Below are 26,533 nucleotides of genomic sequence, written 5' to 3' on the forward strand. Positions count from 1 at the left end.
TGGGGCGGGGGTCCTGAGCCAGGGAGGAGGGGGTCGGAGCACGGCGGGCAGGTGCTGGGCTCAGGGCAGCGCTCAGCTGCTGACCCTCCAGGACTCTGGAAAATACTGGGGCAGGGGGCTGGGCATGACCCATCTGCTCCCACGGCCACATCAGGACGGCACTTTGATGCCGAAGTGTTTGCGAAGCTGCTCCAGAAACACAAACGTGAGTACGGTGTGGGGCATGAGGCGGATGCCGGCAGGCACGAGGCCCTGAGGGAGAGAGGAGGGGGGATGTGAAGATAGTCCTGGAGGGAACCCCCCTGCCCTGCCCCTCTGCCCCAGCCACGCCCCTGCTTAACCTTGTAAAAGGCCAGCGGCCCAAGCTTCGCTGTCTCCATGGCACAGTGCAGAACACCCTGCAAAAAATGCAAGATAATGCAATAAGATGGAAAGCTGCTTCTTGAAAGGCACGAACACCCACCCCCCACCCCCGCACCTGATGGCAGGCATGAGTGTGCAAAGCAGCCTGCAAGTTCAAAGGTAAACATGGGAGGTGGGGTTGGCAGGCACAAAGGTCAAGGGCTGCCCTGCCCACTAACCAGGCAAAACTAGAATCTGAAAAAACACCCAGGGCCAGGCTGACCTGCCAGGCACCTACGGTGCTTGAGCGGCTGCCATAAAGGCACAGAAGACACTGTGCGTGATGGAGGGAGCCTCGGACAGGTGCTTGGCCCCAGGCGCTGGACCTGCCGACCTGCACCGTGCCGAGTTTCACTGACTGCAGTGCTCCAACTGCCTCTGTTAACGTGTCAAAAGAATCTGATTTAAAAACACACACAGGTGGCTTCCCTGGTGGCACAGTGGTTAAGAATCCACCTGCCAATGTAGGGAACACAGGTTCGAGCCCTGGTCTGGGAAGATCCCACGTGCTGCAGAGGAACTAAGTCCGTGCGCCACAACTACTGAGCCTGCGCTCTAGAGCCCACGTGCCAACTCCTGAAGCCTGCACGCCTAGAGCCCGTGCTCTGCAAGAAGAGAAGCCACAGCAGTGAGAAGCCCGCGCACCGGAACGAAAAGTAGCCCCCGGCTCGCCACAACTAGAGATAAGCCCGCGCGCGCAGCAACGATGGCCCCAACACAGCCAAAGATAAATAAATAAATAAACAAATTATTTAAAAAAAACAAAAACACACACAGAGCCCAGGCTGCTGCAGGCCTGAGGGCAACCGGGAGGGATGCAGTCATGGGTGGAGGGGCAGAGCCTCGTCCACACCGTGGCACAAGGACACAGGCTCACCCAGCAGCAGCAGCAGGGCGAGGCCCCCACTCACCTGATACTCGCCCTTGGCATTCATCAGCCGGGTCTTCAGCACATCCAGGGGCTGGCACAGGAATGTGGCGCATCCACCCTGGAAGGCAGGTCGTCGCCAATAGGTCTGCCAGGCAGGGTGGGTGGGCACGCCTCACCTCCCTCACCCCCCTCACCTCCGTCACCCCCCTCACCACAGGACTATCCTGGACCCCAGGGCCATGGAGGACAACAGGAACAGTCTCGGCCTGGGCTCTGGGGCATCCATGGATTCCTCCCCAGGACCCTGGCGCCTACTAATGCAGCCTGAGAGGGGCAGCCGCCAGATGGGCCAAAGCCTTCTGCCGTCTGAGCCCTTGCTCATCCCAGGCGCCCTCAGCTCCCAAGGCTGCTCAGGGCCCCACCTCCGCCACTCACCGCAATGAAGCTGGCGATAAAGTGCGTGAAGATGCTGTCGGACAAGTACCCCGTGCTGAGAACCAGCTGCTTGGCTTGGTCATAGCAGGACAGCTGTTGGGGGAGCAGGGATGGTCAGGGCCCAAGGGACAGCCCACAGCTCGGGGGAAAGCACATGGGGCCCACAATGACACCAGCTGGACTGGCCAAGTACATGCTCTGTGGGTCATCCACCGTCACCACACCTGGGCGGACAGATGAGACCCAGACCGGCCTGAGCCCACCTCCCCGGCCCCATGTGTGTTTGTGCCCACTGCCTTCCTCTGGGACCTCTCAGAGGGCTGCGACCAGGACCCCCAGATGCTGCCCGAGTCCCACCCCAAGCGGAAGCCCTACCTGGCCCACGGTGACCAACATCCCTCGACTGGACGCCATAGTTGCGCCCGAGAACAGCTTCTTCAGACCCTCTGTCAGGGGAAGGGAAGAGGTTGGGTGCCCAGCCCAAACCCCTCCGGCCTCCCCCCAAGTCCTTAACAGTGCTCTCCCTAGGCCCGCTCCTGGGTCCCAGCTGGAGGCTGCCCCAGGCCCCCACCGTGCAAAGGACCTCCCCTCTCACCTTCTCGGGCCACGCGGTACAGGCCGTCCAGGGCGTGGGCATAGCTGCCAGGGGACAGAGAGTGGGCCCATGTGAAGCTCTTCCTGACCACTGGCTCCCTTGGGAAGGTCCTCCCCATCACAGGCCATGCCCCCATCACAGGCCAGGAGGAACTCAAAGTGCCACAGGGGCCAGAGAACAATGGCCTTTTCTGACAGCTCAGAGCAGTCTCCCTGCTCAGGGGACTTCAGGGCCTGAAGATCCCAAGTTCCACAGGAAAACACCCTCTGTTGGCGGGGGGGTGGCGGGCTGCCAGCTCTGAGGCTAGTCCTGTCTGCAGGCCGTTACCAGGGGCGAGAGGATGGGACGCCGTGCCGGGCCCCCTTCCCCACAGCCTATGCTCTGGCCAGCGAGTGGCCAGTGGGGTCACCTGGAGCCACACTTCTCCCTGAACTGGCTGATACCAACGCCCAGCGTTTACTACAGCATCGGTCCATAAACAGGGCCTCAGAATCCAGTGTCTTAGGTTTCACGCAAAACGGTGTTTTTACCACGAAAACAACCACCCAGCTCCCAAACCCTTTTGAAGACCAAACTCATTTAAACTTCTAAACCACCCTTCATGCAAACGTGCACAGGTGCAAGAAGGAGTAAAGAGTGACCAACCCCTGCCCACCTCCCAGTCCAGCCCCCAACCCCGGGGTCCTCCCACAGGGGAAGAAGAATCCAGAGGTCCTGGAAGCCCCCTCAGGATTCCAAAACAGACGCTCACAATGTATGTTTCCAAAGGCTGTCAGCCGCCCGACCTGCTCCCCGTGACCCCACAGGAGCGGTGCCCTGTTGGAGTCCCCACCGGGTCCCGGCAGAGCTGCTCAGGGGTCTTCTCAGCCCCATCCCCAAAACCCCCGGGCACACCATGCTACTCACTTTCGGCGCTGATTCTGGGGCAGCTTCATGTCATTCTGCATCCTGAAACAAGCAGAGGGTTCAGGGGGCGGCAGGGCCAGACGCCCCACAGACCCCAGCAGGCGTCAGGGGCTCCCTCTGGCAGTGAGCAGCCGGCCCCGCCCAGGGCTGCCCCGCCACAGGCTCAGCGCCATCCCCCAGTGCCCCAGACCCTGAGGTCTGAGTGGCTTGTTCCAGGCTGAACACACTGAGACCCCAGCGAGCGAGGCCGGCCCCACCAGGGGACAGCAAGAACCCAGCCTCGGGGACTGCACTGACCTGACGTTGACCATGTCCGCGGGGGTCCCCACGAAACCGCCGATACAACCTGTCACAACAGCCAACATGTGACCATTGGCAAGGGGTCACATGACCCCCGCCCCACCTGCCCTGCCGCCGCCCACCCGGCTGCTCACCACTGATGGAGCCCAACAAGATCTTCTTGTAGAAGGGCAGGGGGCCCTCGCTGCCCTTGGTTACCTGGTCCCGCACGGTCTCATAGATGGCAAATCGAGTCAGGGAGTAGGTCATCTGGGGAGAAGGGGCCCAGCTCAGAGGGTGCAGGGGGAGGGATGGCGCTGGGCACCCCCCACACCCCTGGCCCTCCAGTGCATGGTCGTCACCGCGTGGACCACAGGGACACTCAGGGACCTCTCGGCCAGCAAGCAGCTGAGCCAATTCGTGAACCCAGGGCTGGCTGAGTCCAGGCCCCACACCCTCCTCTTCTCCCGCCTCACCCCTGCCAGCCTCAGTATCCCCATCTGTAGGCGGAGGTCTCGGGCCAGCTGTGAGAGCATGGCCAACCCTGTGCAAGGCAGAAGCACATCTCACACTGCTACGCCCTGCACCCACCCGGGGGGCTGCTGGCTCCCCAGGCCTTACGGTTCCTTCCTCCTAAGCAGCCTTGAAAAGGAGAAAGTAGCTTCCATGCCCACAGGGATCCACGGTGGACAAGAGGCGCGACTGGCCTGGGGGAGGCCAGCGATCCCTCTGCCTCCTTGGGCTGAGTGTGGGCTCTGGGATCAAGACCTAAGGGACCCCTGGCCGTGAGTCCCACCCACCCACTACCCCGGGAGGTGGGGAGCCCCCCAGAGGTACCTGTCTGCACAGGGAGGCGCTCAGCCCATTGTAGAGAGCCAGGATGCCATCGGAGCGCACCACCTGCAGCGCCATCCCCATCATGCGCAGCTTCACCTCCTGCTGAGTCTGAAGATGCACCTGTGGGGAAGCGGGTCGCACCTGCTCAGAGCCACGGCCCATCTGGAGCCGACCAGGGCCAGCTCTGCTCTAAGCCCTTTTCCACAATCTTCCACCTTTACATGCTGAGCCTGTGGGCCAAGTGCTACCAGCACCCGCATTTAGAGACAGGAAACTGAAGCCTTAAAGGGCACCAGCTGGGGAGTGGAGCCGGGACTGTGTCCACGTCTGGCGCCAACCTCTTTTTCACACCACCATCTCACAAGAGACAATACCAGCCGACATGTGAGCCCAATTCCACCTGCCATGGGGTGGAGTCGTCAGCTCCACCCTTTAGATGAGGACACTAGGCAACTCCAGGGCCCCACTTTGTAGCCTCGCCTGCCTCTCAAGAGAGGCAGAGTTAGGGGGGCTCAGAGTTGACCTAAAGAAACATGGGAGACTCGGAAGAGGTGGGTGAGAATCCGGGGGCGCACAGGGGGAAGGGCGCCTCAGAGTCCATCCCTGCAGCACACTCTCCAGCCAAGTCAGGTCCTGGCTGGACCCGCTGAGGCAAGTTACTGATTCTTCTGCCTCAGTTTCTCTCAGTGTGCTGTGAGCCGGGAACAGAAGGCCCTCTGGGCCTGGGGGCAGGGCGGCCACACAGCAGCCTCCGTGAAGGCGAGAAGCCACCGTGAGGGTTCAGTCAAGACGTGGGGCAAAGGCAGAGCTCAAGGAGTTTTAAGATACTCTTTCCAAAGACAATGACGAGAAGTAAAAACCCTGGCCAGGGCCTCCCCTGCCGGAGGCCTCCATGGCTGCCGGCACCGCCCGCTTCACCCCAGCACAGGGCCGTGTGCTCCCTGGGCCAGAGGGCGGCCACATTCCTGTGTCTGCCGGCCTCCCAGACTCCCACCCCCACCCCAAGCGCTCTGCAGCAAAACAGCACCTGGGCGGAAGGGAGGGGGCAAGGGGCAGTGACGCCCCAAGGACCCTTGGACAAGTGACTCTAGGCTGGCCCAGGGCCAGGGAGGGCTCCAAGAGCCCCCGGAGGCTGTGTCCACATCCAGGCAGAGACAGTGAGCCTGATCCTCCCGAGCCTGCGATGGGGGAGGCAGGAGGGCAAAGGGACCTGTACGGGCATCCAGAAAGTAAAACAAAACAGGCATGAGAAGGGGTTCCTCTCTCCACAAACCAAAAAGCACCTTCCTACCTGGCCCTGCTCTGCCAGGCCACATCACAGGTCCTGGGGGCTACCAGGAGCCATGCAGGCCTCTCTCTAAAATGCCAGAGGGGCTACCAGCTTCAGCCCCATCCCCAACATCTGCTAATCCTGCTTTTCCTGGTGGCCAGGCTTGATGGGTGGCTGGGTCAGCCCAGGACACAGGTGCCAATCCCTCCCAGGGGGCCAATGTGGGGTGCAGGCTGCTCTGGGTGGGGATAAGGAAGGGGGTGGCCAGGGGGCTGCCCTTGCCAACAGGCCCCACAAGACCACAGCCCAGGTTCCCTGGCCCGGGGCCCACTGGCCAAAATATGCTTTGTGCCTCTGGCCCTTCTTTGTTGTTTGTGGTGAGAAAAGGGCAGAAAATTGGCCTGCCTCAGGGACAAGGGACTCTCTGTCTTGTTCTGCCCCATAAGCATTTTTTCAAAAAAACGCAGAAACAGTGTGATTGCTTCTCCCTGGGAGACACAATCACCTTCACTGGGCAGGACCTGCATGCAGCCTTGGGATCATGGCTTCCAGATGCCCACCTCCCAGGAAGAAGCAGCCCAAAGCAAGGTTGCCGGCCACATCCTTCCTCCGTCTCTGTGTGTGTGCTTGGCACCCAGTAGGCAGAGGGAGCGCGTGGTCCTGCCGGGGTGCCTCCAGCTGCGCTCAGAGAACCACCCCCTCAACGTGTCAGCCAGGAGAACGAGTGTCCTCAAAAGTGCGGGGTAAAGTGCCTCAGAAAGGCCAAGGGACCAGTCCAAGGTCACACAGGTAGCAAAGTGGGGACCATGGGGCACCTCCGCCGCCCGCTCCACGCAGAGCCTCTCGGCGGACCCTCCCCGCGCCGCACTCACCTTGACCAGGTCCAGCGGGTGCGTGCAGCAGGCGGCCCCGCACGACGCCAGCCCACCGAAGTACCAGCGCGACACGCGCGCCTCGGCCGCCATGGCCCGGACGCCGCCGCCACCGCCGCCGAGGAGCGTAGGTGTCCGGCCCCGACCCCGACACAGCCCTTGAAGCCCGGACACCAGCCCCGCCCCAGCCGCAAGCCGGCCCGTTCCGCGCCGCCGCCCGTTCAAAGGACCGCCGGCCACCCGCGCCCCGCACAGCCAATGCGCCCGCGCGGCCCGGGGGAGGAGCCGAGGGGCGGGGCCTTTAAGATCCCGCCCCGAGCCCGGGGGCGGGGCCCCCGCCTTAAAGCGGCCGCGGCCGGCAGGTCAGCCTCGTGGGCCCCACAGAGCCGCCTAGAGGACCCCCACTGGTGTGGGCCGCGCGAACCGCAGGGAGCTAGCGGGTGAACCTCCCTCACTCCTCCCAGGGACCTGCGTCCTCCCCGACCCTGCGCCGGCCAGCCCGCGGGGCCGCCCTGGAGCCTAGGGCACGTCTGCGAAGGTCACGGCCCGAGTGGCCTGGGCGCTCTGCCAGCCCCCACCCCTCCTAGAGGCCTGCCTCCCGTAAGTGCCCGCCCCCTGTCGCGGCCCTGGACTTGCACCCAGTGTCCCACCCCCGCGGCGCAGGCTCCGGGACGCGTACAGCTGCTTAGAGGTTGCGGCAAACCTCCTTAGGACCAACCTGCGGATTACAGGAAAACTAGGGACAAAGGCAATTCGGAGAGACTAGCCGCCCCGCCTACCCGCCCCTCCCAGAACGCCCAGCCAATTCCAGCCTTAGGCCTGCTCTGACCACACGGCCCCAGGCAGCTACCCTGAGGCGGCCCAGGAGAGGGCTTTGGGGCGTGGGGCTCAGGCTCCTGGGAGGCGGCAATCAGCAAACTGCCTGCCCCAGCCTGGCCCCAGCAGGAGATGCACATCTCCCAGCAAACCGGAAGTGCAGGTGTGCTGCTAGCCCAAAGGCGCACCTGCCAGGCAGAGAAATCTGAGTCCCCAGGGCCGCTTTTGGGTGGGGCTACATGGACCTCGGGGGAGGCAGAGGCAGAGACCCCTGCACTAGTAAGGACCTATATCCTGCTGTCCTAGCTTGGCCACTGCAGCCCCCACCCCAAGGGAGAAGGGTGACAGGCATCAGGGAAACAACCCCTGGCCCCCTGGGCCCACCGAGCACCCTGAATAACAAGTCCAGCCTGGTCTCTGAGCACCCAGTGATTCTCTGTGAGAGGCATTAGGTGCTTGAGCAAACCCTGCTATTTGCTTAAAGCGGCCACCTGGAGACTAAGGAAACTGTGTCTTCCAGAACCCCAGGAGGCCTTGACCCCTGTCATCAGTTGGGAACATGAACAGCTGGCTCCAGATTTCCAGCCCAGAAATGCCAAGGAGCCCAGGGTGGGGCAAAGGGTAGTGCTTTGCTGAAAGGGCAGTTGGAAATGTGGGAGGAATCCTGGAAAACGGGAAGTGCCCCGAGACTGGAGCACCCTTTTTAGAAAAAGGTGGATGTGCAAACTATAGGTCACGGAACTCAAAAAGATCCCAGATTCTCAAATGGATCCTAAAGACTTGTGCAGAAGTCTGAGAGAGTGATGGGGAGGTCAGGCGAGGGCTTAAGGACAGGGCTGCCAGGCCAGGCCTCTCTGGGATCTGGTGTCTGTGCTGCGGCATTTACACATTTCCTCTTGGTGCCTGGGCAGGGAGGATGGAGCCATGTGGGTAGCCTGGCAGACGCCAGGGTCCCTGGAATTGGCGGGGAGGGGGGTGGGGGTGTCTGTGGGGGTGAGAAGCACGTGAGTCAGCTCTGGATCTCCCACTGCTGCGTCCTCTGTGACCATTTCATGAGCCTGGACGAAGGCCAAATCCTACCAGGCTCCGATGGAATCTTGTAAGGTCTTGCATGGGTTTCAGCAGGGCAACTCGGGATGCCCAGCAGACCCACCTCCTAACGCCAAGCCTAAGGGCCAAGTGGGCTCCAGGGACCCAGGGTGATCCCCAGTGGCACACTCCACCCATTTCCAGGTCTGAGGCACTTTAGGGCCACCTACAGGCTGGAGCAGATCAGGGGGAGGTGGAGGGGCCAGGACCCCCAACAGGAGGCCTGGGCCAGGGAGCTGCCTGGGAAGGCAAGGCCCAGGATCTTCACAGAACCTTCAGGTAGGACTTCAAGGTCAGGTGGGAGCACCATGGCAGCATCCCATGTGTTGTATACAAGGCGGGAGAAGTCGGGCCTGATGGTCCCAGAGGTGCAGTCACCCGCAGCATGGAACAGAGGGCCCCATCCTTGGGGGGTGGGGTGAGGGGAGCCCCAGTCGTCACACCAGCTGCCCTGGAAAGATGGAGGAGCTCAGAGCACAAGCAGCCTTTCCAGGTCACTGGCGGGTGGGGGAGGCCCAGTGACCACGAATGCCTGGGCTGGGGGGTGTCCCTGAGCCTGGAACCACTCCCTGCCCCTAGGAAAAGGCAGCAGGATCAGCAGGCCACACCCAGCCCCAGGTGGCCAACAGTCCCCTCTGCTAAGAAAAGGCACACCCAGAGATCTGCTGCTGGCGAATCAGTAACCTCATGGGCCACAGGCTTGGCCAGTGGGGCTCTCTGGTCAAGGGGCTGCCTACCCTGTCCTTGGACCCTTCCAACAATGAGGGCCAGCCAGGGGCACGTCCTCAGGGAGGACACCTAGGTGGCGTGGGGGATGCTGGGCACACCCACCTGGGAGCCTGGCAGCTCCTGGGCCTGTCCTGAGCCGTCCCACCCAGAGGGTGGCATTCCCAGACCTAGTGTCCCCTTCTGGTCCCTCAGAGCCAAAGGAGGGGGCTCCAGGTGGGACCTGGAGACCCAGGCCAGAAGGGGTGGGCCCCCATGGGTCACAGGAACTATGTGCCTTCCCAGAGTGGACACTCAAAATGCCCTGCAGCCACCTGCCCTCCCGCTCTGCCCAAAGCCCCAGGGGCCTCCTGCCATGGGCCAGTGAGGAAGGAATCTACTGCCCCCTCCCGGGCCCTGCTGAGATGGAGCTTCCCCAAGAGAAGGAAGACAGGGGTCCTTGGAGCAGGAGGGCACTAGGCAGGGCCTGAAGCTCGGGCGGCCACGGCCATCTGTAAACACCACTCTGGCACCAGGCCACCCCTCTCACCTCGCCCCTGGCTCCACGACACAGCTCCCTGAGCCCCCTCTAAGGGAGCAGCTGACACCAACTGCTGCAGGTTGCAAAACACATCCTCCTGCCTGCTGGGCAGCCTCTCACAGGGCTGCTGTGCCCACTTATGGTACACACCTCACTCCCACCTGCCCAGGCCAGGGGCTGCATGTGCTATTGAAGACCGCCAAAGTTTAAGGGCAAGGAGTTCCACAGGCGCCCCACACCAGCTCCCAGGTGAAGATCTGGTACCAGCCACGCAGCAGCTGCTGCCCCTGCAAGCAGGACAGGCAGAGCCCCCTGTGCTGCCTCTGGGCTGCTGTCTGCAGTGGGATCTCAGAGGACAGCCCCCTGCATATAGTGCCCACCTGACAAACAACTCCACACACAGGGCCTGGACAATGCATTTTTCCCAGCAGCCACAGCGGGGCATGTACACTCTTGGTAGTTTCTAGAGTCCTCCCTGGGGCTGAACGGGCAGTGGCTGCCCCTCCCTCTCCATCTCAGCAGGTCCATCCACATCTGTCCCAGAACGGAGTTGGCCATGTAGTGCGGGTGCCCAGTTCTGCTCCGAGGCCACTCTGTCCGCTGAGCCTGGGTGCTTCGCGAGGAGCAGGTAGAGCCCCCCTCGGGGCCCGGGACCCCTGTCCACAGTCCTCTGGGCGGCTACTCCAGAACCACGGTGCCGCCCACCGCCTCTAGGGCCGCCTTGATCTTCTCGGCCTCGGCCTTGGCCACATTGGCTTTGATTTCCTGAGGCAGGGATTCCACCAGCTTCTTTGCCTGCCAGAGAGCAAAGTCAGAACGTGGCCTGGGCCTGGGCAGGCCTGAGAGCTGTCAGTGACGGTGGGAGAGGGCTGTGCGGTGCACGGAGCCTCACCTGGACGAGGTTGATGCCCTGGACGAAGTTCTTGATTTCCTTGATCAGCTTCACCTTGTCCACAGGTTTTGCCTCTGTCAGGCGGACGGTGAAATGCGTCTGTTCTTTTGGTTTGGGGATGTCTTCTTCTGCTGCCTGGGGGACGGAGGGAGGGAGGAAGTGGGTGGCGAGATGAGAAAGGATGGGGTGAAGCAAGCAGATTCACTCCTGGGCCACCATGTCCTGTAACCCCAAAGGCAAGGCCCAGGCCGGCTGCCCAGCAAAGCCTACGATCCCAGTGGGAGGCCACAGCAGGCCAGGTAGACCCAGGCTGCTCAACTGGGCGCTCTTCCTCCCTCACCCACTCCGCTCCATCTCTCCAGAGGCTGCTCGAAAACTGCCTTCTGTCCCCACCACCCAGCACTCTAGTTTCCTTGTCCTTTAAAAATTGTAACTTACGAGACAAGGAAGAGCGACACCAAAAGTGCTCTGCACATAAAATAACGCTACAGAAAAGCAGTGTTGGTGCAGTAGTCAGCCAAGCCCAAGGTTACATACTGATGACAAATATACAATCAGCTTCAGCTCCACCAAGTGACCAACGATGGGACGACCGGGCATGACAGAGCTCCTACTGTCATGAGTGAAGACTGCAGCGCCCCTAGAGCAAGGACCACATGACCCAACAGCCTGGGGCAGTCCTGGTTTGGGTCTGCTGCCTAATTATTAACAGCACCCCTTTATTCTTAAAAGTGCTCCAGTTTAGACAAGTTACACAGTAATTCTCTCTCTCCTTGCCCCAAATGTTCAGACTGTAAAGCCACCTTCCAGTTCACAGTAGAGGGAGAAGTGGATGACGCTGGTGGAACCATCAGACACATCTGGGATGTGGGACGTTCCACAGGACCCCTGACTTGGTTTCCTTAGTAGGTGATGGCTGGGGGGACGGGGCTGAGGGCAGCGACCCAGATTTAAGAGGCTTGAGAAACCCAACAACCAAATGCAACACACAGACCTTGTTTGGATTTGAGTAAACCTACTGTTTTAAAGAAAGTCTGGAACTATTAGCAAAACTTGAAAGGGCTGGGATAGAAAACCCTGCTAATTGTACTTGTTGTGCAAAAAAGCTCACGGCAAGGATGCTGGTCAGAATGGATGCTGCAGCACACGAGGCAAAACAGATCTGAAATCTGCCTCAATCTTCAAGAGATGGGAGAAGCAAATATGGCAAAACCTTTACGATTATTGAGGCTGGGAGATGGATATATGGGTAATTGTATTATCATTCCTCCTTTTGTTACAAGTTCGAGACTTGTAACAAAAATTACAAATAACCCAAACCAAACCATACCCAAAATTAGTTTGTGGACTCAAGTCTTCTGGTTTCCACAAAGAGACCCAAACTTGCCCCAGCCATCCAGAGGATGGGGCTGCCCCTCACCTCCCCCACTCTCTGCTCCAGACTGACATGCTCTATGGCCCACGTGCCTGCCATCCCTCTGCCTCGCTGTCATCCTCAACTCCTCAAGTTTTCCCTCAGAGTCACCTCCTCATTGCAGCCTTCCTTCAAACTGTAACCCTCCCCGTTTCTTAAGTTTCTTCCTTTTTCTTTTCCCTGTTCTGTTTGATAAAATTTCTTTTTTTCTCGTTTTCTCTCCTTTGGCTGTTCCCCTTCTACTAGGAACGTGGTCTTCATATGGGCAGGGACCTGCACATCCTTGGCAGGGAGGAGGTCCCAGGGAGGCTGCAGGGGCACCCATAGCCAGAAAGCGCACGCAGACTCTCAGCGTGTGTTTGGTTGATGCAGAAGCCAGATGAGGGACGAAGAGAGAAACCTGGCTACGTGAGGTGAGGCAAGACGGCAGCTGGACACCAGAGAAACACCTCTTTGTGCACGGGACCCCAGCCTGATCTCACCTCGGGGGCTGCTGCGGCAGGGGCAGCACCAGGCACCACGCCACCCATCGGCATGAACCCCACATCCTGGATCTTCAACGTTTTCTGCAGGAACAGAGAAAGGTAGTTTCAGGAGCTGGCCATCACACCAAGACACGCTCAGGGACATGCCTGGCAAGATCCTTGCATTCATGGAGCACCCTTTGGACAATTTACCAAATTCCCAAATACCCCAGGAAAGGGCCCCAGACCTCCCTACCCGGCCTGGGCCATGATACCTTCAGGAGCTCGTTGAGGTCTGAGATCTCCAGCAGCGTGAGGCTGGCAATGTCCTGGACCAGCTGCTGGATCTTGGGGGGGTACTCCTTGGGGGTGTTATCCAGGGGGGCACCAGCAAGGGCCTCCCCCCCTCGATGGCTGCTGCATCTCATCAGGCGCACGGAGCAGACACGAGGTACCTGTTGCCTAACCCCCATTCAAACAGAGTCATCAGCCTGGCACAAGCAGGTGACACGGACCAGGCAGGTAGGTGCCATGAGCTCAGAAGATCTAGCTCCTTGGTCCTGACTCAGGTTCTCAGACTCCAGGGTCCACGTGGATAAGAAAGGGATTTCCCAGCTACTTTATGTTCTTCAAAGGGCCTTAGAAACCCACGTAACTGTAATGCAGACACGCTACCCACGACGTTGTTTCCGGCTTGGATGAACTATACCAACCCACAAAGGTAAGGCAATTACTTGAATGCATTTTGCGGCACAAAGCCTTTCAGAACCTAGGGCCCCTGGCGGCAGAACGCCAGATCCACTCATGGAAGTCCTACCATGTCACTGTGATGCCGGAGAAACTGAAGCTCGGAAATAATCAGGGACCGGTCCAAGGTCATCCTGGGCCACGCCGTAACTATCGGCGGCCCCCGCGGTTAGGGGATCGTCAGGAGGGGGCCCCGCGCCCACCACCCCCGTAGGGACCCACCGAGTCCGGGGTGGCCCCCCGCCCGCGGACGCCGCCCCGACCTGCACCCTCAGTGCCCGGCTGCCCGGCCCTCGGCGGCCTGCGGTACCTGGCGAGGCGGAGGGCGGCGGCTCGAAGCCTAAGACACGGCCCCCATAGGAGGCTTGCGGCCGCCGGCAGCATCGCTCCGCAAGCGAGAAGGTCACACGCGGCTCCCAGTAGGAGGGACGCTCTAGCTGCCCGGACCGCCGAGCATACGCGCTGGGGGAGGACGCTCTAGCCGCCAAGACCGTCGAGCATACGCTGTGGGGAGGGCGCTCTAGCCGCCAGGACCGCCGAGCATGCGAGCTGGGTGTCGGGGGAGGACGCTCTAGCCGCCAGGACCGCCGAACATAGGGGTTGGGGATGACGCTCTAGCCGCCCGGGCCATCGGGCATAGGAGCTGGGGGAGGACGCTCTAGCCGCCAGGGCCATCGGGTATAGGAGCTAGGGAGGACGCTCTAGCCGCCAGGGCCGCCGAGCAAACGAGCTGGAGCAGGACGCTCTCACCTCGACTTGCCTCCTCTCGCTCCCAGATTACCCCGAAGACGATGGACGGGACACGCGCAGACAACTCTTTGGCGGCGGCCGGACAGCGGCTGGCCCGGGCTCTCCGCCCCGGGGGGTGAATGAAGCCCAGAGAAGGCTGAGCCACGGCGTGGGTTCCGTCCGAGTCGGGGAGGCGGGCTGGATCCCCGGGCAGTCCCACTAGGGACGACCGGCCGGGACTTGGCCCTGTTGGACGGCACAGTGATGCCTGCACCGGAGCCCGGGCTCGTGAAGTTTGCGCTACCGCAGGGCGGGCTCGAGGGTCCCCAGTTCCCTTCCTGGGTAGCTTCGCCCCGGGGGTCCGGCTGTCCGTGGCCTGTGGTCACCTGGCGGCAGGAGCGCCCCTACCCTCTGGGCCGTCTTCTCCTCGGTTTCCTCCTGTACCTAAACGGCTGCCTTTCCGGCCAGCACGGGCGCACCTTTTGTCCTTCCGTCCTGGCCACCCTGGAAGCCAGGCCGCCGCCCTCCGCCTGGACCAGACCCGCAGGGAGCTCGGGACTCGGCTTACAGCGTCTGCTAAGGGTTGTGATTGAGCCCGGAAGGGGTCAGACGGGGTCCTGGGTGAAGAGCATTTGTAAGCCTGGGCTCTGCCTCCACCTGCCAGAAGCCTCTGCACCCCTGCCTTAGTCCAGCTCCTAAACATCTGGCACATGGGGTATCCCAAGTCCTTCAGGTCCTGGGGCCTTTCCTCTTTAGATGCAACAGAGAGCATGCCCCCTCGCTGCTGTCCCAGACGCCACAGATGATTTCCTAAGATCCCAGGCAGAACAGCCCTGACTTTAGATCAGAGCCAGGAGACAGGGCTGCCCTCGGCCCAGCACCTCTGTGATTCTGGCCATTCCTTTGACGTGAGCTCTGTGCCTATTAAACTAGTCCATTCCTTCGCAGACAAGCTAAAATGGCGGTCACCCAAGAGATTTGTCCAAAGTCTGTGAAATGTTCTGAATCCTAAATGCAAGAGGCTGCGAGTCTGCGTTGTCTTAAATGTTTTCTTCTAGGCTACGACTCTCAACTGGCATTCCAGACTCAGACTGGAGTCAGGGCAGCACAGGGCTGGGTGGAGAGAGGACAGCTCCTCAGTGCTCAGTCTCAGGGAGGAAAACAGCAGATCTCAAGGCAGAGCAGCATCTACCAGTTGAGACTCCTGTGGAGCTGGGCCTGGGGCGAGGGGCAGCTGGCCTGTGGGGAGGCACCTTATACACCCCTGTCCACAGCTGGACCAGCTGCTCAGCACCTCTCTGTGCAGACACCCGAATACTTGTTGAAAGACATTTTATTATTACTGTTCCATTCTGTCTACTCAGGGCACTGGATGAGATGACGGCTCAGAAGCAGAGAAGCTGGAGACAGGCCCCACCCTTCCTGTGAGGGCCAGAGCACCCCTGCTGACAGCCTGCAGGGGAGGACTCTGGGGAGCACTCACGCTAGTCACAGGCCACAGGCCCTAAGGTGTCCTGGGTGGGAACGGGAGGGCATGAGCTGTGTGGGGCAGAGACCCCACTCCACCTGGCCCTCTCGGGACCCGACGTGCTGGGCTGGGGGCTTCCTCTCAGAGAAAGTCCTTCCCTACCACCCTCCCCACCGAGGCCCAGCCCTGGGGAGAGGAGCCAGACACCAACTCAAGAAGACAGGGACAAGGATGGGGCCTGGGGGGGGACGAGAAGCCAGCAGGTGAGGACAAAGACGGAAAAGGGCCAGGGTGAAGGGTCACCCTGCCCGTGCAGAGCAGGGACACTACACGCAGAGGGGAGAGAGCGAGGCAGAAGGACGACGCTAGTTAGAGACGGAGGCGGTGGTTTTGGAGAACCGTAGTGTTACTCTGGATGGGGAGCTCCCAGCCGGGGTCAGTCAAACGAGATGAGCTGGGCTTCGCTGCCCTGTGGCGGCGGCCCCTGTGGCGGCGGCTGCTGGGCCACTGGGGGCTGCTGCTGGGGAGGGCCGCTAGAGGGCGCCATCTGTGTGTGGGGGGGGACACATGGCCCATCAATCTGTCCTCCCTCTCCAGGCCCCAGCCACCCCACCCTATACCGGCTCCTCTCCAGAACACGCCACATCCCAGCCTTGCCCTGGTACTCAGGCCCCTCGAGCCCACCCTCCCGACTCCCTGCACTCTTCCTGTCCCCAGCAGAGCCCAGACCCCAGGTGTTCCCGATTCATGTCTGTGGACCAGAGATGATGTGACCTTGGGCTTTTTAGTAAATGCGTGGTTTGGCACCTGTAGGTGTTGCTAAGTGTCTGTCCTGGTCCTGCCCGCAGAGAAGCCGTCCTGCCCCACACTGGCTGCACTTCCCAGGGCAGCCCCGCTGCTGAGGGGGGTCCACAGCAAAACCTGTCCCCTGTCATGACCCATGGTGTTGGCCCCGGGAGAGGCTCACCTGCGGGTACACGGGCTGCTGCCCCGAGATGTAGGGCTGCTGCGGGGGCGGCAGAGGTGCGTCTTGGCCGGGGAGGGTGGGCATGAGATTCTGTGGAGGATAAAACAACCCCACACTGAGAAAGGAGCTCTGTAACCAGATAAACGCCAACCAGCGAGGAGAGAGCAGTGGAGGGGACGTAGGGCGATGAGCAGAGAGTGGAGCCTGCCCAGTACTGCCCCCACCCGATGCCCCCACAACCTCTCACCTGCATGCCGTAAGGCTGGTAGCCCATGGACACTGACTGGCTCCCCATGTAGCCCATGGTGCTGGACTGTGGAGGCTGGGAGATGGCCGGGAGGCTCTGCGGGGCCTGGGAAGCCACGTTCTATGGAGGGGAGGAGGCAATGGAAGAAGGCTGAGCCCAGTTGCCCCAGTGGCCTTGTAGGGGAGGGGGCGGCCTTCCCACCTACCTGATAGCCCTGTGTGGGAGTGGGCTGGTAGGATGAGTAGGCTGGGCTGGTGGTGGGCCCGGTGGGGCCCTGAGGGGCTGCCTGCGTGCCAGCGGCCCCTGCTGTGTACATGTAAGCGCTTACCATGCTGGGATCTGGAGGAAAAGAGGAAAGAGCTCACCACCCCGAAGTGGCGAGGACGGCGGGGGCCCTCTTCTGACCTTTCCTTCTCTTTATGACTTTTGGAACCAAGTTTGTGTTTCACATTCTCACGAAACGAAAGTAAGTGAAATCAACAAAGATAGCAAAGGACCCCCAGAATGTCACACTCTCCGAAGACCAGTGACACCCAAACAGGGGTTGTCTGCAAGATGACAGGCCAGTGCTCTTTGGGAAGTCAGTGTCACAGAATGCCAGGGCAGACCAAGGAACATTCTAGATTAAAGGAGGTGAGAGAAGCAGGACAGCTAAACATGTGACGGGTTTCCTGTTGGCACAAACGGGGTACTGGGACTGTGTGGGAGCTGAGCCGGCTATGGACACAGTCACAACACGGCCTCAGAGCCCTTGTTCCGGCATCTGTACCCAGGCCGTGGGGAGCATCCTGGTTTAGCAAATGCACCGAGGCCTCTAGGAGTGAAAGGCGTCACGCCTGCCGTGCACCCTAAATCGGGTCAGAAGGAAAAGTGTGTGTGGAGAGGGCAAGTGCTGACAAGGAAATGTCTGGGAATCTGAAAAATTCTTTGTACCATCCTGCCAACTGTTTTGTAACTCTGAAATCACACTGAAATAATAAAAGAAGAGAGGGATAGTGGTCCGGGGCTCATCTGGGCTGTTGGCCCTCCGCCCGTCCGCCCCCCCCCACCCGTTACCTGCTGCGGCCCCAGGCATGCTGGGGTAGGGGCTGCTGGTGGCTGGGGCCGGCTGGCTCATGTACATGGTGTGCATGGGAGAGCCCTCCACTGAGCCCGCTGGGCTGAAGGTCCCCGCAAAGCTTGCTGGGCCAGAGGGCTGGTACAGCACGCCCCCCGCTGCAGGCATGGCCTGGAGCTGGGGATAGAGAGACAGCTTTCAGGGCAGTTCTCAGTCACCAGGGTGCCTGGAGGGAGTGGGACGTGTGGCAGGCACGTGCCTGGGCATAGGGCAGGGAGAAGGCTGGCATCTGGGCCCGCATCTGGATGGTCTGCTTCTGCTGCTCCAGGCGCATCTGCCGCTCCTTCTCCTGCTCCTGCAGGCGCTGGATGGCCAGCTGCCGCTGCACCTCCAGGTACTCCTGTGGGCCATGAGGCAGCCGTCAGTGCTGGCTTTGCCCCCCACACCCCCAGGACTGGGCCGCCGCTGCCGCACCTGCTTCTTCTGCCGCATGATCTCCAGCTTCTGGGCCAGCTGGATCTGGCGCTGGCGCTCGGCCTCCTCGGCTGCGCGGCGCAGCTTCTCCCGGTGCTCCTCCCGCAGGGCACTGAGTGCCCCCCGGGCGTCACGGATCTGCGCCAGCTTGTCCTGCAGCCCCTCGTAGTACACTGTGGGGAGAGGGCAGAGCGGGGGCCTTGGCAATGGCTCCCCAGCTGAGCGCTTGTCAACAGGGCACAGCTGGCATAAGGGCTCCAGGGTGGGTGGGCAAGCACGCACGCACGCACACACTTCCTCCAGCTGACTGTCCGGCGCACAGTGGGACGTTTCCTGCCACTGGGACTATTTCTTGTAGAACCCAAGGTCCCTCAGGGCAGCCCTGCCCACACGACCCCAGGCCTGATGATGCCTGGCGGAGGGCACCCACTGCCCCGAGGGGATGTGGCCGGCCCCTGACGGGAGCCCCCGTGGCCCCGGAGGGACGCCCGGGAGGGTGTGTGCGGCACCTACGCCTGCGCTCATCCAGCTGGTTGAGCAGCTCGAGCAGCTGGGGGTGCATGCCGTTGATGGACTGGAAAAGGGACAGCACAGCTGAGTCGTTGGTGATGCTGCGGCCCCGCACGTGGTTGCTCTTCATGCGGTTGACAAAGGTGGTGACGGCATTCTGCAGGGCTTTCAGGAACTGTGCGTGGCTCTCCTCCGACTCCCCATTCTGGTATTGCTGCCGGGGCACAGGGGGTCTGGCTGAGTGCCTCCTTTGCCCCCAGGTCCCCGAGCAGGGGCAGGGACCCACCATCTGGCCGCTGAGCTCCGAACCTGCTGCACATCTGACTTGGTCCTCCCGGTGGGTCTGCAAGGGGCACCCTCAGCACCCGGTTCACACGTGAGGAAACTAAGGCCCAGGGAGGCTTGGGTTTTACCCAGAGATGCAGTGTGGCCGAGACAAGGCTGTCCTGGCTCTAGCCTCTTATTCCCCTGGGCACCAAAGTGCAGAGCCCCAGAATATTCCAATCCATTCAGGGTAGGCCGCGAGTAGCCGAGCTCTGGCCCACAGCCAGCCCAGGGAGGTTCAACGGAGAGCCATGAGCTGCAATGGCCTGCCTCCAGGAGGTCACTGAGAACACAGCTCGGCCCTCCGGATAGATGCCTGGGCAGGGCCTAGCACACGGCGCTCCGGGAGGCCAAGTATGCCCCCAGCCTGAGGAGGGAGCCATGGCTTACCTCACTAAAGGGGCCTCCGGCCGGATTTACAGGTTGAGGGTCTGTCTCCGGGAGGGAAGTCTGGAAGACACCAGAGAGTGACTGGGACTCCGCCCCTGGCCTGTCCTGGCAGCCCCCTCCCAAGGGACCATGGCCAGGAGCCTGAGAGCAGCCCCCTTACCTCCACACTGGCAGGGACTGTGTGTGCCTCCCCAGGCTGGGCAGCGGGCTCTGCCAGAGGCACCGGTGCAGATGGCGTGGGGCTCTTCCGAGCCTCCTCCTGCTTCTTCTCCCAGTAGTTCCGGTTGAGGTACCGGGCGAGCTGCACAGGCAAGAGGGGGTCACTCCCAAGGGCCAGGAGGCAGCAAGGGGAAAGCACCACACACAGGGTGTCCTCACCTCCGGGTCGATGTCTTCAGCCAGAGGCGCCGACGAGTTCTGGGGAGATGTGGGGGGTGTGAGGCGTCATAGGCCGGAGCAGCAGCAACCCTGGCCATCGCTCAGGAGGCCTGGATGACGCAGCCATGACAGTGGACCCTAGAGGCTGGCCAAAGCCTGTCTGAACCCCAAGGGGCTCCAAAACCGTAGAAAGGGCGCAGCGTGGTGCCCCACCAGCCCTCCCACGAACCACAGGTACAGGTGGGCAGGTGGCAGGGCTGTTCTCAGCCCCACCCACAGAGCCCTGCAGAGTTTGCAAGTGACTTTCTAAACCTTCTCTCCCACCTGCCACCCACCCCCTTTTTACAAAGAGAACTGAGACCAAAGAGAGGCTGGGTCCATCCCCAAAAAGCAGACCTGTGACGGCCCCACTGAAGGCCAGAAAAACGCAAAGCCCCTTTGACCCCAGGGGTTCTCACCTCCTACTGCTCTTGGGGCTGTGAAAGAGACCAGGGTCTCGACAGTGAGACCGCCAGCCTTTACAGTGCCCTCTATCCCACGAGGGTCCCGACCAGGGAGCTGAGACCCGTGGGCGCCAGGCCGCACCCTGCCCCTGCCCATGAGACATGTGCCTCTAGGTTGGGGCACCACCCCCCCGCCTCCCCACCCCACCATGGGAAGGGGGTCCAAGCCAGTGGGGCTGAGCCGGAGGGCGGGCTCACCACGGGCGAAGAGTACAGGCTGCTGGCGGGGGGTGCTGACGAGGCCACAGGTGTGGGCTCCGCCTTGGGGTACGCGGCATAGGCCGACTTCTGTCTCTGCAGGAGAACCAGGAGAAGGGTGTCGCGAGGGTGCCCCTGGACTCCCCTGGCAGCCCCAGACTCAGCGAGGCCACCCCCGGCTCACCATCCTCTCCTTCTCCTCAGCCTCGGACTGCGACAGGGCCAGGGCCAGCTGCAGCTCCTCTTCCTCTTGCAGGGCCGTCTCATCCCTCTTCGGGGGCAGCTGAGGATGGCAGGGCAGGGTGAGCCGGGCCCAGGGCTGAGGCGCCCCCGCAGGCCCGGGCAGTACCTGGGACTGCTGTGACAGGGGGCTGGTCAGGTACTCCGGGGGCAGCTCCGTCGTCGAGGCAGCCTTTCCCTCCGCTTTCCTGGAGGAGACAGGACGCTGTACGTTATCGGGCACTGTACCCCTGGCCCCCCACAAGTTCTCAGGACACAGCCTGGGGCTTCCCTCTGACGTCCCCACAGAAGGAAGACGGGGGTTCCACAGACCACGTTCCAGAGAAAAGCTGGACCCTCAAACCAGCTGTCACCTCTGGGCTGTGGAGCCCTGGGTAAGTCACTGGCCTAAGCTACAGCTCCCCCTCCTGCAAATGGGGCTCAAACACCCGCCTGGCTCCGGCTTTCCACAGAAAAGGACCTCCCGGTGGAGCAGCCTGCAGACACCACTTCACCAAGGGATCAGATTCCGTCACTGATGCTGGGACAGATGGACAGCACAGACTCCCAGGCCAGAACCTGTCTCTAACCACGAGGAAACCTTGGACCCAAACCTAGGGATGTGCCACAACAGCCTAGGCCCCTCAGCGACGTCCTCGTCACAAAAAATGAAGCAGATAAAACATGCTGGGTTAGGAAACTGATGTGGTGGCTGGGTCCTGACAGGACAAAACCGCCGCAGGATGTTACTGGGACACGGGAACCCTGGACAGGGACTGGGCAGTAGGTGTCAGAACCACGCTGATGCTAAATGCCCCAACTCGACAGCCGGCAGCAGTCACATGGGGAAAGTTCCTCCAGGGAAGCGCACGTAGGAGGTCGAGGCGAGGAGGACAGGGTGCCTGCAGCTCACTCTCAACTGGTTCAGGACACAACGTGTATGTGTCTGGACACGCAGGCAGATGCGGGGAGGGCAGGTGTGATGGAGTCAATGGGGCCGAGGGACCCAGGCTGTGGGAGGAGCAGGATGTGTGTGTGGTCTCCAGACTGTTCCTGCATCTCTTCTCTAAGTGTCACTCCCAAACTAAGACGTTACAAAAAGAAACCTGAGCAATTAGCTAGCAGGTCTCAGAGCCGGGGGCCCTGCTGGGCTCTGTCCAAGTCTGCCGCTCCCCCCGCCTCCTTCGCCCGCCCCCGATTACCAAGGTAGAAGCTGGCTCCGCTCAGTGTCCAAGGGGACTTACTTGTTGAGCTGCTCGTAGCAGGGCTCGCACACACGCACCTCCTTCTCGATGCCAAACTTGGGGATGGTGGAATACTTGGAGGAGCATTTGCCGCAGAAGATCTGGCCGCATGCCCGGCAGTGGTGCTGCGACACGGGACAGGTCAGGGCAGCCTGGCCGGCCACCCCTCACGCCCACCCCCCGCCCAGCACCGCCCACTGCAGGACGCGCCAGACCGGGTCTCCCAGGCCAGGGTGGGCAGAAGGCAAGCCCAGGAGGCCACAAAGGCCCTGGGGGAACAGGGTGCACTTGCAAGCTCTCAACTGTAGCCTCCACTTTGAGGAAAAGAAGTCAAATTACGAAGAAAAATTCACAAAAAACATGCATGAGTTGTCCCGATAAACGAGTTTTGCTGGACGGTGAGTCCGGTGAGTCTGATCAGATGCCCCAGGCCCCACCCTTTGCCATGGCCAGCCTGGGCTTCGGTGGGAAGAGGGAGGGTCCAAGCTGCACAGGCCAAGTCAGCTGAGGAGACTTGGCCAAGGGGCTATTGGCCGAGGCAACACAGACCCAAACCCCCAGCCCCGGGCGTGGGGTATACTCCCGTTCCCAGAGGGGTGCAGCCTTGCCCGAACTTCCCCTGACAGCACTGACCATCAGACACCAACCCTAGGTGACCACACTCCCTACACTGCCAGGTCCCAGCCAAGACAGAAAGGCCCGTGCGTGGGTGCGGTGGCCTTGTGATGACAGCAGGTGGCCTGGGGTCTGCCCCGGCCAGGCGTGGAGCCAGGTCCCTCCCCAAGGCGGGTGCACTCACCTTGCGGGTCATGACCCCGAACTGCACTCGGCACCGGTGGCACTCCTCAGCATCCACCCAGTCGGGGGCCTGGGGACAGGCAGAGTTGGGTCACGTAGTCCCTGCCCTCCCTGCCGATCCCCGCTTCCCACAGGTGTGTGCAGGGGACTGGAGCCAACTCACTGCAGGCATGACTCGAGGAAGGATCCCCCTCCAAAACAGTCTTCCGTTCTTTCTAAAGACCTTACAGCAAGACTTCCTTCCCACAGCTTTGGGGACATATAAGTATTTGTCTTCACGGCTGTGGGAACCACAGCCCTAAGGCACCTTGAACTGGGTTCCTGTCTCAACCTGCAGACACAGCTGCATATTCTACTGAAAAAAGTCAAGCTTTCTCGTTCTTGAGACAGATCAGCAGCTCACCTGCTGCCAACAAGCCCAGATCCCAGGGCTTCCCTTCTGCCTTCTCAAAGCAGCCTAACTCCTAGACCTCCAGTACCCCGTGAACTCACTCTCTCCGCCGCAAACATGGCATCGCTCTCCTTGAACTCCGGAAAGACGTGTCCTGGAGAAAGGAGGCCGCTGTTACCGCCAAGTGCTGCCTAGGGGGCGAGGCCCATAGCCTCACCTGCCCGAACCCATCTGCCCTGAGGCCTCCAGAGCTGCATCCTAGCTCTTGGCATCTGCCTCCCCAAACAGACAGAAGAGCCCAGAGCCCCGGGGCAGCAGGCACGGTGACCCCACACTGGGCAAGGGCGCCTTGGGGCACAGCTCAGCCGGCCCACCCCCCAGCTGGGGTGGCTCCCCACAGGCCGCTCTGTCCTGGCGACCACACACAGAGCCAGGCATTGCTCCCACCTCATCAAGGCCTCATAGACATTCCCCAGTCCATCTGGCTCCTGGTCCCGCACCCCAGCCAGGCATGCTTCCCAGAGCTCTTAAAAGTTGGAGTTCCTAAGCTGTTTTTTGAGACATGGACCCCTTGGGAATCCCATGAAAGCTTTGTTTTTGTTTTTGGCCATGCCGTGTGGCTTATGGGGATCTTAGTTCCCCAACCAGGGGTCCACCCAGGCCCCCAGCAGTGAAAGCCTGGAATCTTAACCACTGAATTGGCAGGGAATTCCCCCCCGTAAAGCTTTGCGCGTTCTCTCTCGTGTATAAGGTCCAGGGATTGGGAGCTTGAGGCCAGCTCACCGACCTCATCACACAGTGTCTGCACGGTCCTGCCCACCCCGCGGCCAGCAGGCGCTGCCCCCGCTCCCACTCCATGCCTCAACTTCAGGGCCAGAGGACCTGCCCTCCCCCGCCGCAGCACAGGTGGGAGAGGCCCCAGCCCAGCCCTCTCATTCCATGCCTGGTGAGAGCACCAGCAAATCCTCCAAACAAGGCCTGAATCCACCGCCCTCCTTGCCAAAGCCCACCACCTCTCCGCTGGCACCGCAACAGCCGGGAGGCACGCGCGGTGGGCCTTAAGAAGCACACCTCAGCTGCCACACCCCCACTTACAACTCTCTAGGAGTTTCCGCTGTGCCCAGAGCACAGTGCTACCCCCACTGCGCACGGGGCGGGCACAGCCACCCTTGGGCCCGCCTTGTGCAGGGCAGCCCCTCACCTCCTGGTGGCATGTCCCAGGCCTGGCGCTGGACCCTGCTGCTCCCCACTACCCTGACTCACCTTCCACCTTCATGATCTGGTACGTGTCCTGAACGACCTTGTATTTGGGCTCGTTCCGGAATGCATGCGCCCAGGCCTGAATCAGGTACAGGATCTTGTTTCGGACGTTTACTTCCACCTGCCTCTGTGGAGAAGGGAGGAAAGAAGATAAGAACCTTGGGAGAGGCAGGTGCCAAAGAGACATCTCGGCACGAAAAAGCAGCTGGCAAGACCCCAACACTCCGAGCAACTGGGGCTGGCAGAGGTGGGGCGGGTCCCCCAAGTGGGGCACCAGGGCCATGTAGTGACCCACTCCCCAGACCCAGGCCTACTTTAGGAAGCCCTGTCCCCAAGGACAAATCCATTGCACCTGTCTGCCCACTCAGGACCTGGACTTATCTTTAACCGCCTAGGTGAAGCTGCGCATCCCTCAGGTGGAGGCTCTCAAACCCCTACTGCCCTGTAACTACCTGCCTCTCCCCACCCCATCACCGTGCCCTACAGGACACTGACTGCCTAGCGAGCTCCTCAGCCTGTAACCCACTCTGTTGCCAGCTAAGGCCAGCCTCTGACAGGCAGAGCCAATCAGGCCTGGGCTGAGGAAGCAGATGCACGGTCGGCTGGCCCCCTCCTTCCAGTCATAGGCAGCGCGGGCAGGCGGGGGAGTGGCTCCAGAAAGTTCCCCACATACAGAGCCACCACCACCACCAAGCTAAAGCACAGACAACCGCATTTCTAGAGCTCTCTCAGGAGTCCATCCACACACGATGCTCAGGACGGCGGGTCAAGGAAGCTGCTTCAAGACACCAAGCACAGCTCACGCGCCAGGGCTCCCACTCTCCCCTGTAATCGGGGTCTGGTCAGCAGACCCCTTTCCGGTAGCCCTGCCCCTGTGAGGACTCAGACCATGTACAGTGTGAACAGGACACGACTGTGCCAGGACAAGGAGGGCGGGTTCGAACTCCTCTGCTGTCACCCAGGCCAGAGCAGGGGCTGGCCAAGTCACCAGTCAGGGCTTTGGAGAAGCCCCGCCATCAGCTCAGCCCCAGACGGGCTCCTGGCTGTGAGGCCCACAGGCGCCCAAAGGGCCCAGGCCACAGTGGCGGCGGAGTTGGTGCTGGGGCTTCACTCCCTGGTTGCCACCCAGGGCACCCACACCCTCAGCTCCGTGGGATGCCCCTCACCCACGGGGGGCTGGGGGGCGCGTAAAACCCACTGCCCTGGCGTCCCTGCTCTGCTGTTGCTGTTCCCTAACTCTCCCTCCACAAGCACTCATGTGCCTCCCTGCTCAGAATTCTACCCGAGCCTTTGGGGACCCCAGGCCTCCACTTACAACCTCTGCCCATGGCACACAGCTCCCTCCCCACCTTCTCCACTGCTCAGTGAGCAACCCCTGCCCTTCAAGACTCAGCTCCTGCCCCCCAGGAAGCCTTCCCAACTTTGCAGGAGGAGTGGGGTCTCCTCCACACCCCCAGATGCAGCCCCGCTGACTTCTGGGAAGGCCTGACCTCACAAGGCAGGGACCACGAACACTCGCCTTCCAGCCCTCCAGCACCTGGCACTGTTCCCACCAGCAAAGCCCCAGGAAGCCCGTGTGGTGGCGCACCCCAGTCTGGGCCTCCCTGCTCCCCACAGAGTGCCCACCTTCAGCAGCTCCTTCAGCTCCTCCATGGTCTGCTTGTTCGCCACCTCATCATGAACCGTCTGGCCACAGTTCTTCACCACGGACTCCATGACCTGCAGGCCCCAAGGTGGGGTAGACTTAAGTCTCTGGTCAGGGCAGGAGCTCCCCGTCCTGGACGAGCCCACCTCCCCACAAGAAGGCAGGCCTCAACAGGGCCCTCAGGCCACCCAGCCGGACAAGAAAGCCCGCGTTACAGCCTCTGAGGCAGGAAGCAGCCAGGGGTACACCTGCTTCTTCTAACTCTGTGTTTTATCACCAGGGACAGACACTGGAGTCAACCTCAGGGCCCACACATGTCAGCCTCAGGTGGAACAGCTGAGGCATTGCTCCCAGCCCTGCCCCACGGCCCCAGTGCCTCCACTTCTGGCGGTGTGCCCATCCCTGCTATCCCCGCCAGTGCCACCTGGCGTACAGGGTCTGATTACCTCTAGGGCATACAAGGCCACGTGGGGATTCTTGTCATTGACTTTCTTCTTGATGGAGCTCACTGCATATTTTGCTCTGACAGAAAAAGGCATTGATAAAAGCAGAAAGAGAAAAAGAGAAAGAAAACAGCCTCTAAGACTGAGAAAAGC

General features: G+C 61.4%; 3 protein-coding genes and 1 long non-coding RNA gene across 6 annotated transcripts in view; 1 reads left to right on the forward strand and 3 right to left on the reverse strand.

Moving 5' to 3' along the window:
- SLC25A10 (solute carrier family 25 member 10) lies at positions 1-6,905 on the reverse strand. 2 transcript variants are annotated; one of them, XM_060134026.1, is made up of 11 exons: positions 6,468-6,905; positions 4,326-4,445; positions 3,644-3,758; positions 3,507-3,555; positions 3,210-3,251; positions 2,304-2,347; positions 2,084-2,154; positions 1,709-1,801; positions 1,314-1,391; positions 342-398; positions 1-186 (listed from the first exon to the last, which is right to left on the reverse strand). In XM_060134026.1, exons 1-11 carry the CDS (start codon positions 6,558-6,560, stop codon positions 151-153), a joined length of 798 nt encoding a protein of 265 aa, XP_059990009.1. In that variant the 5' UTR covers positions 6,561-6,905; the 3' UTR covers positions 1-150. The 2 variants fall into 2 exon arrangements, with proteins under 2 accessions (XP_059990009.1, XP_059990008.1); XM_060134025.1 differs by having other exon boundaries at positions 1-252; positions 6,468-6,885.
- On the forward strand, positions 6,797-16,138 carry LOC132511163 (uncharacterized). The gene is made up of 3 exons (XR_009537535.1): positions 6,797-7,067; positions 12,171-13,641; positions 13,866-16,138. It is a non-coding gene; the product is annotated as an uncharacterized LOC132511163 (long non-coding RNA).
- MRPL12 (mitochondrial ribosomal protein L12) lies at positions 10,023-13,798 on the reverse strand. The gene is made up of 5 exons (XM_060134027.1): positions 13,446-13,798; positions 12,664-12,850; positions 12,407-12,490; positions 10,511-10,645; positions 10,023-10,413 (listed from the first exon to the last, which is right to left on the reverse strand). The coding sequence occupies exons 1-5, from the start codon at positions 13,517-13,519 to the stop codon at positions 10,297-10,299; spliced, it is 597 nt and encodes a 198-aa protein (XP_059990010.1). The 5' UTR covers positions 13,520-13,798; the 3' UTR covers positions 10,023-10,296.
- Positions 15,180-26,533, reverse strand: part of HGS (hepatocyte growth factor-regulated tyrosine kinase substrate) — a 13,316-nt gene continuing 1,962 nt past the window's right edge. Inside the window, exons 3-22 of one of the 2 annotated variants that reach the window (XM_060134018.1) lie at positions 26,384-26,459; positions 25,919-26,011; positions 24,296-24,419; positions 23,134-23,186; positions 22,643-22,711; positions 21,844-21,968; positions 20,730-20,808; positions 20,565-20,663; positions 20,381-20,476; positions 19,680-19,718; positions 19,462-19,602; positions 19,302-19,361; positions 18,591-18,801; positions 18,078-18,250; positions 17,863-18,003; positions 17,603-17,780; positions 16,752-16,885; positions 16,547-16,666; positions 16,300-16,389; positions 15,180-15,879 (exon numbers count right to left, since the gene is read on the reverse strand). In XM_060134018.1, coding sequence (XP_059990001.1) covers positions 15,769-15,879; positions 16,300-16,389; positions 16,547-16,666; positions 16,752-16,885; positions 17,603-17,780; positions 17,863-18,003; positions 18,078-18,250; positions 18,591-18,801; positions 19,302-19,361; positions 19,462-19,602; positions 19,680-19,718; positions 20,381-20,476; positions 20,565-20,663; positions 20,730-20,808; positions 21,844-21,968; positions 22,643-22,711; positions 23,134-23,186; positions 24,296-24,419; positions 25,919-26,011; positions 26,384-26,459 — 2,212 coding nt within the window. In that variant the 3' untranslated portion in view covers positions 15,180-15,768. The remainder of the gene's footprint in view (positions 15,880-16,299; positions 16,390-16,546; positions 16,667-16,751; positions 16,886-17,602; positions 17,781-17,862; positions 18,004-18,077; positions 18,251-18,590; positions 18,802-19,301; positions 19,362-19,461; positions 19,603-19,679; positions 19,719-20,380; positions 20,477-20,564; positions 20,664-20,729; positions 20,809-21,843; positions 21,969-22,642; positions 22,712-23,133; positions 23,187-24,295; positions 24,420-25,918; positions 26,012-26,383; positions 26,460-26,533) is intronic. The other variant, XM_060134019.1, reaches the window with a different exon arrangement.

Source organism: Lagenorhynchus albirostris, chromosome 20, assembly GCF_949774975.1.
Source record: "Lagenorhynchus albirostris chromosome 20, mLagAlb1.1, whole genome shotgun sequence".
In the NCBI taxonomy this organism is placed as follows: Eukaryota; Metazoa; Chordata; class Mammalia; order Artiodactyla; family Delphinidae; genus Lagenorhynchus; species Lagenorhynchus albirostris.